The 15,829-nt window shown below is 44.2% G+C and overlaps 1 protein-coding gene across 2 annotated transcripts in view; it reads right to left on the bottom strand.

The window, feature by feature from the left end:
* The window catches only part of qsox1 (quiescin Q6 sulfhydryl oxidase 1), a 115,537-nt gene that overhangs the window by 30,735 nt on the left and 68,973 nt on the right, over positions 1-15,829 (bottom strand). For both annotated transcript variants that reach the window (XM_072573517.1, XM_072573518.1), the window contains exons 7-8: positions 6,917-7,048; positions 5,145-5,274 (exon numbers count right to left, since the gene is read on the bottom strand). In XM_072573517.1, the coding sequence (XP_072429618.1) occupies positions 5,145-5,274; positions 6,917-7,048 (262 nt within the window). The remainder of the gene's footprint in view (positions 1-5,144; positions 5,275-6,916; positions 7,049-15,829) is intronic.

Below are 15,829 nucleotides of genomic sequence, written 5' to 3'. Positions count from 1 at the left end.
TGCCAAAAGGGTGGTATACAAATGCAAGTTATTGCTGGCAAGGCTAGACTACATAGAAGGGAAGACTGCTCGTCAGGGATAAGGTGCGAGAGCTGAGTGTGGTGATGTATTTCATTGAACCCATTTTTGAGATATTTTCAGTTTAAAATAGGCTTGCTCTTGGTAGTTTCTCTACGTTTTCTTTGTTATTCCAACAAATTTATTGTGATAACACAAACCAAAATATTAAACACATTAACTGTGAAAAATTGCACCAATTCCTCCAGTATAGCTTGTCATTTTGAAGAGTTCCCCTAGTAGACTGGAATGACTTATTAAAGGAATCAGACTGACCCCGCCTGAAGAGCCAGATCCCTCTTTTCTCCTCTTCACTTTGAAAGCAGATGCAACACCCATTGGCTCATGTCCCTTTGTATGCGTCTAATGACCCCTGCAGACAGTGGGACTGAAAAGGTCAAGGCGTCAATTCTGTGACCACTTACCAGTCGTTAAAGCGGCCAGGCATTCAAGTCTTGATAAACAGCTCAACTTGACAAAGCAGCTGGAGGTGTGGATGGGGGATGGGGGGATACATGCTGGTGACCCAACAGCCTCCTGCCAGGACAGAGAGCTGCTGCTCTGCAAGGGTCACACGTGGGGGTCAGTGTCGAAGCTGAACTCTGTCACCTAGAGCTGCTGGCTATTAGCTACCCTTACACTGCTGCCACTGAATTTCAACCATGAATGGGGATCAGTGTCAGCAGCTTGAAGCTTTGAGGAACTGTCATCTCTCACCAACTCAAAACTAAGGCTGGGTTCCAGAGACATGGAGTGTCTGGAGTTATACTACCGATGCATTTTTTGGTGCAAGTCCAATACTACCTCACAGCAAGGCTAACTTTCTTCACTGGAGTTGATCAACTGAAGCTTGCATACAATTTGGTGTTAAGTTGGAATGCTGATTGGTCTTCTTCTGTGCTGTGGGATTTTCTGGAGACAGCCATAAGGTTGGGTGGAGGTGGGTTAGATAAGGAAAAAATAAATCAGAGTCTCAGATGGTCATCATCTCACAGCTTAGTTCTCAAGAATCAATTACTGCTGCTGCCTTGGACGGTATAGAACTGCTTGGTGGAGCTTTGCTACTATTGGGCTGCAGAGGAGCATAGGTGAGTTGGACCAAAGGGTCTGATTCCGTGCTGTACATCTCTGAGACTCTCTATGATGCTGTCATTAAGGAGGGAATTCTGGGATTTTGTCCCAGTGACAGTGACAGAACAGTCAGATGGTTTGAAAGGGAGATTACACGTGGTGGCATTCCCAAATATCTGCTGCCCTCGTCCTTCTAGAGGGAAGTGGTTGTAGGTTTGGAAGGTGCTGTCTAAAGATCTTTGGTGAATTTCTACAATTGTAGATAGCACACAACTGCTGCAACTGAGCATCGGTTGTGTAGGGAGTGGATGCTTGTGCGTGTGGTGCCAATCAAGTGGGCTGCTTCGTCCTGGATGGTGTCAAGCTTTTTTAATGTTGTTGGCGTTACATCCACGCAAGTGGGAAGTATTCCATGACATTCCTGACTTGTGCCTTGTATATAGTGGCCCAACTCTGGGGAGTCAGGAAGTGAAATATTCACTTGGGCGGTACGGTTGCTCAGTAGTTAACACTGCAGCCTCACAGCACGAGGGACTCAGGTTTGATTCCAGCCTCGGATGACTGTGTGGATTTTGCACATTCTCCCAGTGTCTGCGTGGGTTTCCTCCGGTGCTCTGGTTTCCTCCCATAGTCCAAAGATGTGCAGGTCAGGTGGATTGGCCATGTTAAATTGCCCATTGCATTAGTCAGAGGGAAATGGGTCTGGGTGGGTTACACTTTGGAGGGTTGGTGTGGACTTGTTGGGCCGAAGGGCCTATTTCCATACTGTAGGTAATCTAATCTAATCACTGCAGTATCCAAAGCCTCTGACCTGCTCTTGTAGCCACTCTGTCAAGGTATTGTCCAGATGTTGTTCCATCTGAACATGGACTGCTTCAGTATCTGAGCAATCATGAATGGTGCTGCATTGTGCAGTCAGCAATGAACATCCCCACTTCTGACCTTATGACAGAGGGCAGGTCAATGATGAAAGCAGTTGAAGATGGTGGGACCTAGCACACTATGCTGAGGAAGTTCTGCTGAGATGACAGACCTCCAACATCAACAACAACCATCTTCCCTTTGTGCCAAGTAGGGCTCAAACTAGTGGAGATTGCCCCCCTGATACCCATCGATTTCAATTTTGCTAGGGCTCCTGGATTCCACAGTCAATCAAATGCAGCCTTCATGTCAAGGGCTGTCACTCCCACCTCCCCTCTGGAATTCAGCTCTTTGAACCATGTTTGAACCAAGGCTGTAATGAGGTCAGGAGCTGAGTGGTCCTGGTGGAACCCAAACTGGGCGTCACTCAGCAGATTATTGCTGAGCAGGTGCTGTTTGAGAGTACTGTTGATGACACCTTCCATTACTTTACTGACAATTGAGAGTAGACTGAGGGATGGTAATTGGCTGAGTTAGATTTGTCCTGCTTTTTGTTTACAGGATACACCTGGGCAATTTTCCACACAGTGTTGAATACACACCAGTGGTTGTAACTGTACTGGAATAGCTTAGCTAGGGGAACGGCAAGGTCTGGAGCACAAGTCTTCAGTATTATTGCTGGAGTGTTTTGTCAGGGCCCATAGCCTTTGCAGTGTCCAGTGCCTCTGGCTGTTTCTTGTTATCATGTGGAGTGAATCAAATTGGCTGAAAACTGGTATCTGTGATGCTGGGGACCACCGGAGGATCAGCCACTCGGCACTTCTGGCTGAAGATTGCTGCGAATGTTTCAGCCTTATCTTTTGTACTGATGTGCGGGGCTCTTCCATCATTGAGAATGGGAATATTTGTGGAGCGTCCTCCTCCAGCAAGTTGTTAATTATCCACTGGATTTGGCAGGAGTGTAGAGCTTGCTTCCATAGATTGTGGGATCTCTTAGCTCTATCACTTGCTCTTGTGCTGTTTGGCATGTGAGTAGTCCTGTTTGGTCGCAGCACCAGGTTGATACCTCATTTTCAGGTTCTGGTTCTGCTCCTGGCATGCCCTCCTGCACTGTCCATTGAACCAGGGTTGAATATCTGGCTTGATGGCAACGGTTAAATGGGGGATATGCTGGACCATGGGGGTTGCAGATTGTGCTGAAGTTCAGTTCTGCTGCTGTTGATGGACCTCAGCGCCTCATGGATGCCCAGTCTTGAGTTGGCTGTCCCATTTTGTACAGTAACAGTGCCACACAGCACTATGGAGGTTATTCTCAATGTGAAGGTGGGACTTTGTCTCCACAAGGACTGTGCAGAGGTCACTCTTAGTGATACCGGCTTGGACAGATGCACCTGCAGCCGGCAGACTGGTGAGGATGAGGTCAGGTTCCTCTTGCTGGTTCCCTAAACAGATCCAGTTTAGCAGCTATATCCTTTAGGACCCCACCAGCTCGGTCAGTAATATTGCTGCTGAGCCACTCTTGGTGGTGGACGTTCAAACTCCCCTCCCCCACCCTACCCACCTAGAGTATGTTTTGTGCCCTTGCCACCCTTAAGTGCTTGCCCCAAATTTTGCTCAACATGCAGGGGTACCAATTCGTCAGCAGAAAGAGGTTTCCTTGCCCATGTTTAATCTGGAGCCATGCAACTTCATGGAGTCCGGAGTCAATGTTGAGGACTCCGAGGCCACTCCCTCCTGACTGTATACCACTGTGCCGCCACTCTGCTGGGTCTGTCCTGCTGGTGGGACAGGACATATCCAAGGATGGTGATGGTGGCTTCTGGGATGTTAAATTTTCAAGGAATCTATGGTCAGCTTGCTTTCAAATAATTTGAGAGAAACCAAAAATATTTTTTACAGAAATGGCAATTGTAGCAAAATGACACTTGATTTTGCACTTCGCAAACTTTGAAGGTGTACATGAGCAGTGTTGGACCAGCCACGATCCCAGTGAATGGTGGAGTAAGCTTACAGGATCGAATGACCTTCCCCTGTTCCTATATATGGCCTTAAATCAGAGATACAAAGGGTAATATTCAAGGTACTGTTCAGTAATAACGTTAGCATTAAAGTTGTAACTTTGCTAATGATCCCATTCTATTAAAAATCCTGTTTAGAATTCACTGTCAGCAGATGGAGGAGCTAGGCAAGGAAACTCCCATCCTTAAAATTTGAGCAAATTCATTTTGGCTTCATTTCTAGATTTGAGTTAGTCATTGAACTATACAGCATGGAAACAGACCCTTCCGTCCGACTCGTCCATGTCGACCATGAGGAGATATCCTAAATTAATGTAGTCCCAGTTCCCAGCAGGACGTAACACCTCACTTTTGATTTGTTGCCAACTTACTCACTCTCAACTTGTGCATTTGCTCAACTCTCATTATTGATTTTATTGAGAAGATTAAATTTAATTGAATCAAAAAGTGCAACATCTAAATGTAACACACAGGAAAATGTGATGTGACAACGAAATGATATTGGTACAATTTAAATATCCAATATAAATAGTGTCATCATTATCTTGCCTCAAAATTTGAGAAAGATTTACTCAGGACCAAGAATGTTATTGAGCTGAAAGTCACACAGCAGTCAGTCGGTACTCAGCAATATTAGCTCTTTGGTTCTGTAAAACTCATTACTGTTAGACAGCCAGTAGCCTCAACAGAATTAATGGAAAATCCCACACTTATACAGTGACCCTCACCTTGCTGAGTAAACTAGAAGCTCATACAGTGAGAAACAAACAGACACTGCAGGCAGTGACACAGTAAGGCACTCATTCCCTGCTGGAAACAAATCCTTTACAAGGTATCACTGAATTATGAAATCCCACTGAAATGAAAATAGTTTCAAATTCATCCCCATATGGAACATCACAGTTTGAGATAAAACATGGAATAGATCCACCACAGTACCTTTTATGAAATTAGAATGAGGGAAATCATGTAAAAGTACTTTAAAAAGATTAATGCTAAAGATAACTTATAAAGGTGTCCTTTAAACCAACACCTTTCAGCCTGAGAGACCTTCTTATCCATGGCTTACAAACTCCAGTTAAATTCAACACAGTTCAAATTTCAGTATTACATGTCCAAACTCACTGTGCAACTAACCTTTGTGAGCACACTGATGAAGTGTTTCAGGGCAGTGAGGTTCTTTCCAGATAGCACCTGATGTGTTCCCACCTCCACTTTGAGAGAGTAGTAAAGTGATGACTCCAGGTCAGCCATGTATATCTTGGAACTGCGGGCAGCAACACATGCAAACATTCAGTGATACAGTTAGATAGCAATGTGGGAATGGAGTTACACCTTAACAGAGTCAGATAGAGAGAGAGAGAGAGAGAGAGACAGAGAGAGAGAGAGAGAGAGAGAGAGAGAGAGAGAGAATACAGTCACACATTAACAGAAATAGTGAGATTGAGACAAGAGACAGTTACACCAAGAGAGAATACAGTTACACCTTCATAGAGAGAGAAGTAAAGTTGCATTCTGACAGCGAGTGGGAATGATACAGTTAATCGAGTGTATCTGAAACTCTCCCTCCATGAAGTTAGCTAGACAAGTCATCAACTCAGTAATCTAAAGTCATTTTTATATAACAGAAGTGCATTATTCATTTCTGTTTGTATTGCAAAACCAGAATCTGTTTGGCATTTCATAAAATTATTGATACATTATAATCATGAGTAGACTAAGCCTGATGGAGAGCTTTTGCCCGAAATGTCGATTCTGCTGCTCCTCAGATGCTGCCTGACCTGCTGTGCTTTTCCAGCACCACGCTCTTGACGCTAATCTCCAGCATTTGCAGTCCTCACTTTCGCCTAAGCAATAGATCAGCCCATTGTCCAGTTCTGGTAAATGGGAGGTTAGGGAAGAGGGGGAACAATGAGCTTCCCCTTGCTTCACCAAGTGGTAATATACACTAGCCATTGAAACTTACCTTCACTAGCAAGCTCAAACTTCTAACCCAATGTGTTTAACAAGGTAACCACTCCCTGGCTGAAGAAATTCCTCCTCATCCTGGCTCTAATGATATTTACACATCTAACTCTTCATTTCCCTCTTCTTCCTCTATGAAGATCGTCCAAGGTAGCCAAGCAGGAGGCTGGAAGAACACAGTAAGCCAGGCAGCATCAGGAGGTGGAGAAGTCGACGTTTCGGGTGTAACCTTTCTTCAGGATTCCAGCATCTGCAGTTTTTTTGTCTCTGAGAAGGTCATCAGCAAATAAGACCTAAGTGCTTATTCAATTCAACAATGCTGGTTGGATAGGACCAAAGGGGCTCGGGGAGGTTGGGGGATGTGGTGCAGTTGCATGGTGAGGCCTATTGCTCTTCCCCATCATATTTATCCCATCAGTGCCCACCATGGGAATGTGATAGCACAAGACAGAGGGCAGAGGAGATTCACCAGGATGCTGGCGCGATTCAGTTATGAAGGAAGAATAGATAAGCTGGAGTAGTTTTCCTTTTGAGTGGAAAAGGTTGAGGGAGGATCTGAATGAGGAATACAAAGTTCTGAGAGACATAGACAGGGTAGATACAGAGATTTATTCCCTCTTGCTAGAGGTGGCCATGACCAAGGGGCACAGTCTTAGGGTGAGGAGCAGGAGATTGAGAGAGAATTTGAGGAAAATCTTTTTCACCTAGAGACTGGTGGATATCTGGAATTCACTGCTAAAAAAGGATAATGGAGGCAGGTATCCTCAAGACATTTGAGAAGTATTTAGATGAGCACTTGAAATGGCATGGCATACAAGGCAACAATGCTGGAAAATGGGATCAGAATAGAGAGATGCTTAATGTCTAGTGCAGATATAATGGGCTGAAAGGCCTTTTCCCATGTTGTTAAAAACTCTGTGACTCAACTATTCATGGCATCTTACCTGTCAAAGTCTCTCCATGGTGGTGCAGTGGTCATGTTCATGGGCTCTACAGTAGGCAGACTCGGAGCGACGCGTATCACCCCTGGCAACTGACTCAAGTAATACTTGTAGAAAGCGCGTATTGGCATTTCCCTGCAGATTGAGAAACAGCCAGTTTCAGCACAAAGAATATTCATCGTTTCACCTCAAACCCTTTTAGCAGTAAAAACATTTCACCAGAGAGTTGCCAGGATCACACTATCTCTGTGACTGCCTCTAGCTCTTCAGCTTCTACATTGCCCAGCACCCTTAAAACTTTGCTTTCAAGCTCTCAATTCCTCAACTGCATGCCGCCTGTCCGTCAGCTGACCAAACCATCACCTGCCCATAAGACTATAAGTGACAGGGCTAAGTTAGGCCATATAGCCCATCAAGTCTGCTCTACCATTTGATCATGTTTTTCAACCTCATTCGCTTGCTTTTACTCCTTAACCCTTGATCCCCTTACTAATCAGGAACCTCTGGGGCAGCATAGTGGCTCAGTGGTTAGCACTACTGCCTCACAGCGCCAGGGACCTTGGTTTGATTCCAGCCTTGGGCAACTGTCTGTGTGGAGTTTGCACATTCTCCCCAAGTCTGCGTGGGTTGCCGCCTGGTGCTCCAGTTTCCTCCCACAGCCCAAAGATGTACAGGTCAGGTGAACTGGTCATTCTAAATTGCCCACCTTGTTAGGTGCATGAGTCAGAGGGGAAATGAGTCTGGGTGGATTACTCTTTGGCGGGTCGGTGTGGACATGTTGGGCTAAAGGGCCTGTTTCCACACTGTAGGGAATCTAAACTAATCTATCTATCCCTGTCTTAAATACATTCAATGGTTTGGCCTCTGCGGCAATGTGTTTAACAGGGTAACCACTCCCTGGCTGAAGAAATTCCTCCTCATCCTAGCTCTAATGACATTTACACATCTAACTCTTCATTTCCCTCTTCTTCCTCTATGACCCTTGAACTTTGCTGGTGAAAGCATGGCTTCAGCTACACATAATCCTTTTCAATAATAGTCAAATTACTCTATGGCTCTCCTTGCAAGCCATCCATCCCACCAAGCTATTGATTGCCACTCCTAATGTCTTTCATTCAGTGACATAATAATATCTCTACTGTATACCTTGAGTTCACCTCCAATATTAAAGGTACTTTATAAATCAAAGTTGTGGCCTGTCCCTTTGCTATTCTCTTTAATTAACTACCAATTATCATCAATACCTTGTGAGGAACAACAATGAAATTATCTATGTTCTATGTTCTATACCCTCCATGATCCTCAATCAACATCACAAAAAAAAGGTTATCAGGTTGCTGTCTGTGGAGTTGGTTGCACAAATTAGTTGGAGAAAGTGAGGACTGCAGATGCTGAAGATCAGAGCTGAACATGTGTTGCTGGAAAAGCGCAGCAGGTCAGGCAGCATCCAAGGAGCAGGAGAATTGACATTTCTGGCATGAGCCTTTCTTCAGGAATCCTGAAGATTCCTGAAGAAGGGCTCATGCTCGAAACGTCAATTCTCCTGCTCCTTGGATGCTGCCTGACCTGCTGCACTTTTCCAGCAACACATTTTCAGCTGCACAAATTAATTACCTTGTTTCCTACATTAAATGTTTTCAAAGTACTTTATTGGTATAATGAACTGAAATGACCTGTGGTTATGAAATACAACCTTTTATCTTCCAGTAAGCTTTGACAAAGGGTCAGTTAGACTCGAAACGTCAGCTCTTTTCTCTCCTTACAGATGCTGCCAGACCTGCTGAGATTTTCTAGCATTTTCTCTTTTATCTTCCAAACTCGTTCCAAAATGAGTGAATTTAAGAAGGCAACCGGGGAAGTCGAATAATTACTAGCTTTACCAACAAAATCTACAACTGAAAATTAGGACAAAGATTTGAGACCCATGCTGTTAACACTGAACAGCTTTCTGATATGGTTCAGGAAGTTACTCAGTTATATCACAGCTTTTCAGGACAACTATATCAGGACATTAAATACTGAACTTGCCAGCAGTGCTCAGATACACACTAAGAAACCCAGAAAGACATACAGCATAATATTACTGACAAAAGGATACGGGGCAAAATGGTCAAGTCACCCGTTGTACATCTTTCCCAACTTTCAGTGGAAACATGAACAGGAAGAGATTTACAAAGGGCAACTGATCTGATTAGCTGCTTTTATGTTATGAAAGTCAAAATTACCTCCACGGGTCCCCGAGAGGAAGAGAAGGAAGCTGAAGTGCTCAAAAAGGAGTCTATTTGTAAAGAAACACTGGCAGGTGGAGAGTCCAATGTTGGTGAGGGAACTACAAAGGGGAAACAAAAAGCAGCAGAAAGAAGGAAAAGTGAAGCGAAGAAACAAAAGTTGTAATTGGCAGACAACAGAGTTAAAAAAGGAGAGGAAAAGCGATAGAAAGATGAGAAAAGAACAGTAACAGAGAAAAATGTGAGTGGGATGAGAAAAAAATTGCAGAGAAAAGCACAAGAAAGGAAGACCTAAGAGACCAGAAACAAAGGGAGGGAAAGTAACTGGGTGGTCTTTGAGGTTTGAAAGAGGCAGTGCCCAACATGCCCCTGCCATTAGTTCTGTGACCTTGCTGCCTGATATTTACTGTTCTGTTTAGCCCCTCTTAAAGACACACACACACACACAAACACACACAGGCATGTAGATTAACCACGAGCAGATGGAGGCCTCCTACTTGATCACAAATAATTTTCCCCTCCACTAGCTCTGAAGAAAGCCTGGCACTTTGATAATGTCATCAGCACCATCCAATTATCTCCGGCGTCTGTCGCAGGAGACAGCGGAAAGGGAGGCTGCGGCCAGGGACAGGCTTACACTTGACTTTAGCTTCTTCCCACATCTGTCCCTCCAGCTCTGATGAAATTCTCCCTGGCAAGTTCCATTTACCCAAATGTGGCGCACTGTCCCATTGCTCCTTGCACTGTGCCATTGCTCGGCACCACGGCATTAATCATCCATTCACCGAGAGAACATCCCATCTGCTTGTCACTTAACTCTCCGATCGCACCAGTTGCCCCTGTTCAGTCAACCAGAAAAACCCTATTGTTCTCATGCAACAGTTTGGAACATCTTCCTATTGTGCAGGAGCCATACACTCTCCGGTGCATATTCCATGCAGCAAAATGTTAACTGTTTCGGACTCAGCCAGTGAACGTACCAGAAATTGTACTGGGAAGGGAACGCCAGGTTCCTGTTTCAGTTGTGTTTGCCCCCTCTCCCTATATTGCTACATGTTTTAAAAGAGACTGAGAAATGCATTATTTGTAAAACCCTCACTCACTGTTCCGATCTACATTGTGGCACAGTGGTTAGCACTGCTGCCTCACAGAGACCTGGGTTCAATTCCCGCCTCAGACAATTGTCTGTGTGGAGTTTGCACATTTGCCCTGTGTCTGCGGTTTCCTCCCACAGTCCAAAAATGTGCAGGTTAGGTGAATTAGCCATGCTAAATTGCCTGTAGTGTTAGGTGAAGAGGTAAATGTAGGGGAATGGGTCCGTGTGGATTGCTCACCAGTCACCACTCACACACACCCCACCAACTCCCCAAGTCCCAATCCACCAATATTAGCTGGTCGTTCCCAGACTGCTGTTCATGGGAATTTCCTCTGTGTCCTTATGGCAACCTCAGTTCCTACAAGACTGCAATGTGGATTCTGAAGATGTGTGGGGTACCTCTCCAGGCGAAAATGGGTACTGCAGATGCTGGAAATTACAGTCAAGTTCAGAGTGGTGCTGGAAAAGTACAGCAGGCCTGATGAAGGGCTTTTGCCCGAAATGTCGATTTTCCTGCTCCTCGGATGCTGCCTGACCTGCTGTGTCTTTCCAGCATCACACTAATCTTGAGCGTACCTCTCCATACCATCCCAGCCAAACTGCATCCCTCAATGTCATTTAGTAACAAAAAAAATCTAATTGCTATTGTACTCCTATTCATATGAAACCTCACAATATACAAATTGGCTCGTGTATCCTACATTACAGCAACAATGTTTCAAAGGCAATGAATTAGCAAGGCATGTTGGGGTTGTGAAAGGTTCCTGTATTAATTCCAAAATCTTTTTTCCTTATTATTTCAGCAAGACTTTGCTTGACAGCATTCCCCAGTGGACATGCTGGCTCCATTATTTACCTCTCACAGATCAGTTCCACGGCAACTCAGACAATGCACTGATCTTTGCCCTCTCCCCTCCTCTTACTCCTCCCCACCGTAAACTCAATGTTATCCAAAATGGAGTACTTTTCAGGGAGGGGTCTGCTGTAAAGCCTCCACATCAGGCATTTAAAACATGGTGCAGCCCACTTTGTACAATAGCTCAATGTCAACACTCTGCGCAAAGTGCTGCTGCTGCCCGAGCGATAGCCTATGGAATGACTTACATGGCATCATACACCACCTCAGGACCTGCCATAGTGCCTTCCAGTAAATGAGTTATTTATCGAGTCTTGTCACTGCCTTATTGCAGGAAAAAAACAGCAGCCAATCTATGGACAACTAACACCCATGAACAGTTATGTGAAAAAAGTCCAGATTTAACAGCATGGTGGCTCAGTGGTTAGCACTGCTGCCTCACAGCTCCAGGGTCCCAGGTTCAATTCCAACCTCAGGCGACTGTCTGTGTGGAGTTTGCACATTCTCCCTGTGTCTGCGAGGGTTTCTTCCCATAGTCCAAAGATGTGCAGGTTAGGTGAATTGGCCATGCTAAATTGCCTATAGCTTTATGTGCATTAGTCAGAGGGAAAAGGGTTTGGGTGGGCTGCTCCTCGGAAGGTCAGTGTGGACTTCTTGGGCCGAAGGGCCTGTTTCCACACTGTAGGGAATTTAATCTAATTTTAATCTAGTCTAGCAATGATGGTTGAAGGGTCAGCGGACAGGGCAGAACTTCCCGCTATTCTTTAAACAACGTTGTAGAATATTTTACAACTGCTGGATGGAGCAGTCCAAGCCTTGTTTTGATAACCTTTCCCCCAAGGTGACACGTGGAGAGCAATTCTTCGCTTGAACTTTGTGTTTAAGCCTCTGGAATAGATCTCAGATGCACAGCCTTACTAAACCAAGGCTACACCTAGAAAGGAGTACCTATGGGTCTGCTGAGCACGGTTCTCGGCTACCTGCTGTCAACCATTATGTGTCTAGCTCATACCCATCTGGATTAATTTGCAAATTCCTTTGCATGTCTTACTCACTCTGGTGGACAGCTGTTGGAAAGTGTGGCGCTGGAAAAGCACAGACAGAGAATCTACGTTTCGGGCATGACCCCTTCAAGAGGAATGTGGATGAAATTCCTGACAAGGGGCTCATGCTCGAAACATCGATTGTCCTGCTCTTCGGATGCTGCCTGACCTGCTGTGCTTTTCCAGCACCACACTATTCGACTCTGAGCTCCAGCATCTGCAGTCCTCACTTTCTCTTGGTGGACAGCTGATGCAGTAGGCCCGGCAACCTCAGCCACCTTCCTTGGCATGGCCATCAATTGGCAAAATGACTTTGAACACCAATGCTTTCGATCTGCAAGAGTGGCAGCACCAAAGTGGCAATGTGCTAGGACATGATGTGTTATTTGCGAAACCATGTCTGGGACAATGCTCCTGACAGGGACTCCCAGTCTTCCTAGTTCGAGGTGCTGAAAAGGAGCCTGTTGTCCAGTATTTCTTGGAATCTAGGCTCATGGCAGCATTGGGAAAGAATCAGGGACAAGCTCTGTAGCTACCTGCCTTTTATAACATCACTCAGAACAATTGGGAAAAGGGAAGAGAAAAACACATTCACTCGTGTACATGCAAATACTTGCACCTGCAAGCATGCTTATTATAAATGCCTCCCAGGTCTGTTCAGAAATGCTGACGCTCTGTCATTAGGAATACAATACATTGCTGTGCTGACTTTGTCATCAGTCCTTAGCTCAGTTATGAGCTACACTAACACACAGTGCTATGGGCACTTAGAGAAGTTATAAATCAAAAACTGTAGCAGACAAACCTGTATGAACCAGGAAATGTATCGAAGGGAGGGGAGAACATTACACTGTGCATAATCAAAATCTACTTTACAACATTACTGGTAGAGGTTAAAAAAAAATCTATCAATATTCAGGATTAGATTGGCCAGGTAGATTAAAAAAAAGGCATGAAAAGACAAGGGAACATATGTGGGTAACTACAGTGAGAAGTATTTAGCCAATCCTATAACACACTCCAAAAACTCATCCTCCAGTGTTGATACTCAGTTGGTGAACTCAGTCAGTATGCAGAGTGGTCACCCATGATAGTTACTGTCCATGCTACATGCTTCTCATCTCCTTATAAATACCATGCCCCACACGACCACTACTATTTGCTGGCCTATAAATAACTCCAATCAATGTCTGCTGTCTCTTGCTGTTTCTTTGTTCCACCGAAACAGGTTCAAATAACTTCTTCTGATTTAAGATCCTCCCTCATTAAGGTACTGGTCCCATCTTTTATTAGTGCAATTCCACCTCCTTGTCCTTCTCATCTGTCCTTCCGAAATGTTGAATATTCAGCTCCCGTCCAGTATCATTTCTATAATGGGAATTTGATCATGCCTAAGAACTCTATTTGTGATTAAGCGGTCTACCTTGTTGTGGATGCTGCATATATTCAGCTAGAGTGCCCTCAACTTTTCCTTCATGACATAATTCTGTTTCTGAAGCATACATGATGATTGGCTTTGCTCTCCTGTCTTTCAGTCTGCGTAATCTCCTTCTGATTTTTTGTTACTGACTTCATTTCCTTCCAATTTGGGTTACCCCTCAGTTTCCCAAGCTCCTGATATCCTAGTTAAAATCCACCCTGAGTACTAGCAAATCTTCCTGCAAGTACATCATTCCCAGCCCCATTGAGGTGTAAGCTGTTCAGGTTCTGCCACCCCTGCACCAATTCTTCAGAAATCTGATGCTCACTCTCTCCTACAGTTCTTCAACCATATATTCAAATGATCAATCATCCTCACTCGCATGCGGCACTGGGAGTGATCCTGAGATTACTGCTTTGTAATTTCCTTCCTAACTCCCTGAAATGTGCCTCAGGACCTTACTCCTGCTTCTACCTATGCCACAGATATCCATGTGGACCATGACTTCTGACCAATCCCCTCCCCCCAGTGTAAGGATGTCCTTCAGCCCTTCCATGATTTCCTTGACCCTGGGGAGGCAGCACACAGTTGTTCCTGGAGTCACATTTACTGCCACAGAAATGCCTCTCTGATCCCCTGATTATGGATCTCTAATGATCACTCCTCTGATGAGGTTGTACAGGAAACTGGTGAGCCCTCTTTTAGAAAGATCATGCCTGTTCTGGTTGCCCATGTATAGGAAGGGTATTATTAAGCTGCGTCAGGAGAGATTTACCAGGATGTTGCTGGGTATAGAAGGTTTGAATTATAAAGAAAGGCTGGATAGGCTGGGACTTCTTTCACTGGTACATAGGAGGTTGAGAGGCGACATGATAGAAGTTTATTAAATAATGAGAGGCATTGATAGAGCTAATGGTAGTTGACTTTTCTTGATGATAGGGTATTTCAAAAATAGGGCTTACATTTTTAAGGTTAGAGGACAGAGATTTTAAAAAGACATGAGGAGCAAATTTTTTACATGGAGCATGGTTCGCGTGTGGAATGAACTTCCTGAGGAAGTGGTGGATGTGGGTTCAATTCCAACATTTAAAGGACATTTGAATGAGTACAGGATGAACTTGAAATTACAATGTTTATTATAAATATGGAGCGTCTTATTGTAATGGCGCCTTATTTATGTTATCCCAATGTTAGGTATTGGGCCAGGAGGGATTACTCCAGATCATAAGGGGCATGTGATCCAATTATGACCGCGCTTGATGTTACTAAAACTGGGAAGATAGTGGAGAGTTCAGCATGAACTGGTTGGACCGAAGGGTCTGTTTGCATGCTGTACGACTCTGTGACTTGAAAGAAGCAGGATTAGGCCACATGGCTTTTCACCACTGCTGTGCTATTTGATTAGATCACCTCTACAGCACCTTTTCCATATCACTCGCAGCATCTTACACATTTAAAGATCTGTTAATCTTGGTGTTGAATATATCTGTTGGCTGAGCCCTTTGAGGTAAAGAGTTTTAAATATGAGAAAAGGCATATTTGGATAACCAAAGCAGTGGTAAGGAAACAAGGCATGACTAAATGGGAGAATTCTGGTTTTCCGTAACTAATGGTTTGTTGTTTTCAATGCTTCACCCTGCGGCATTAGCTCACTTTGTGAAGGGCTGGGGATTTCCCACTGTAACATTTAGTTACTCTGGTGAACCTCTGTAATGTTCAAGATTCTAGGTAATTTTGTGAATTGATGGATATGTCAAGGAGGGAACCTCAAAGCAAGGGATTCCAGGGCCTGTTGCACCACAGCAGGTTGCTGTGTTGAACCCTTCACTATCTTCCCAGGTTTAGTAACATCAAACATGGTCATAATTAGATCACATGCCCCTTATGATGTGGAATAATCCCTCACGGACCAATACCTAGCATTGGGATAGCATAAATAAGGCGCCATTACAATAAAACTCTCCATATTTATAACAAATATTGTAATTTCAAGTTCATGCTGCTTTCTATTTGCAGAAATAATTGTAGAAGGGATTCTAGCAAGATGAAACACAAGTGTAAACTAATTTTACATCATGTCGAGTACTTTGACCAGTCACATCACATCTGGAACACACACTTAACAATTGCCTCTAAAATATAAAAAAAATAGGGTCTAGGCAACCTTCTTAAAATATCTTGAGAGGGTCTGGTCTGGTCAATAATACTGGTATGATTATTTTTAACACTATTTCCCTTCTAGATGCCCTCATTAGAGTTTGACAGTGGGATCC

This window comes from Chiloscyllium punctatum, chromosome 7 (assembly GCF_047496795.1).
Source record: "Chiloscyllium punctatum isolate Juve2018m chromosome 7, sChiPun1.3, whole genome shotgun sequence".
Lineage (NCBI taxonomy): Eukaryota > Metazoa > Chordata > Chondrichthyes > Orectolobiformes > Hemiscylliidae > Chiloscyllium > Chiloscyllium punctatum.
Note: the sequence above shows the minus strand (reverse complement) of the source record. Positions and strands in the feature narration are given on the sequence as shown.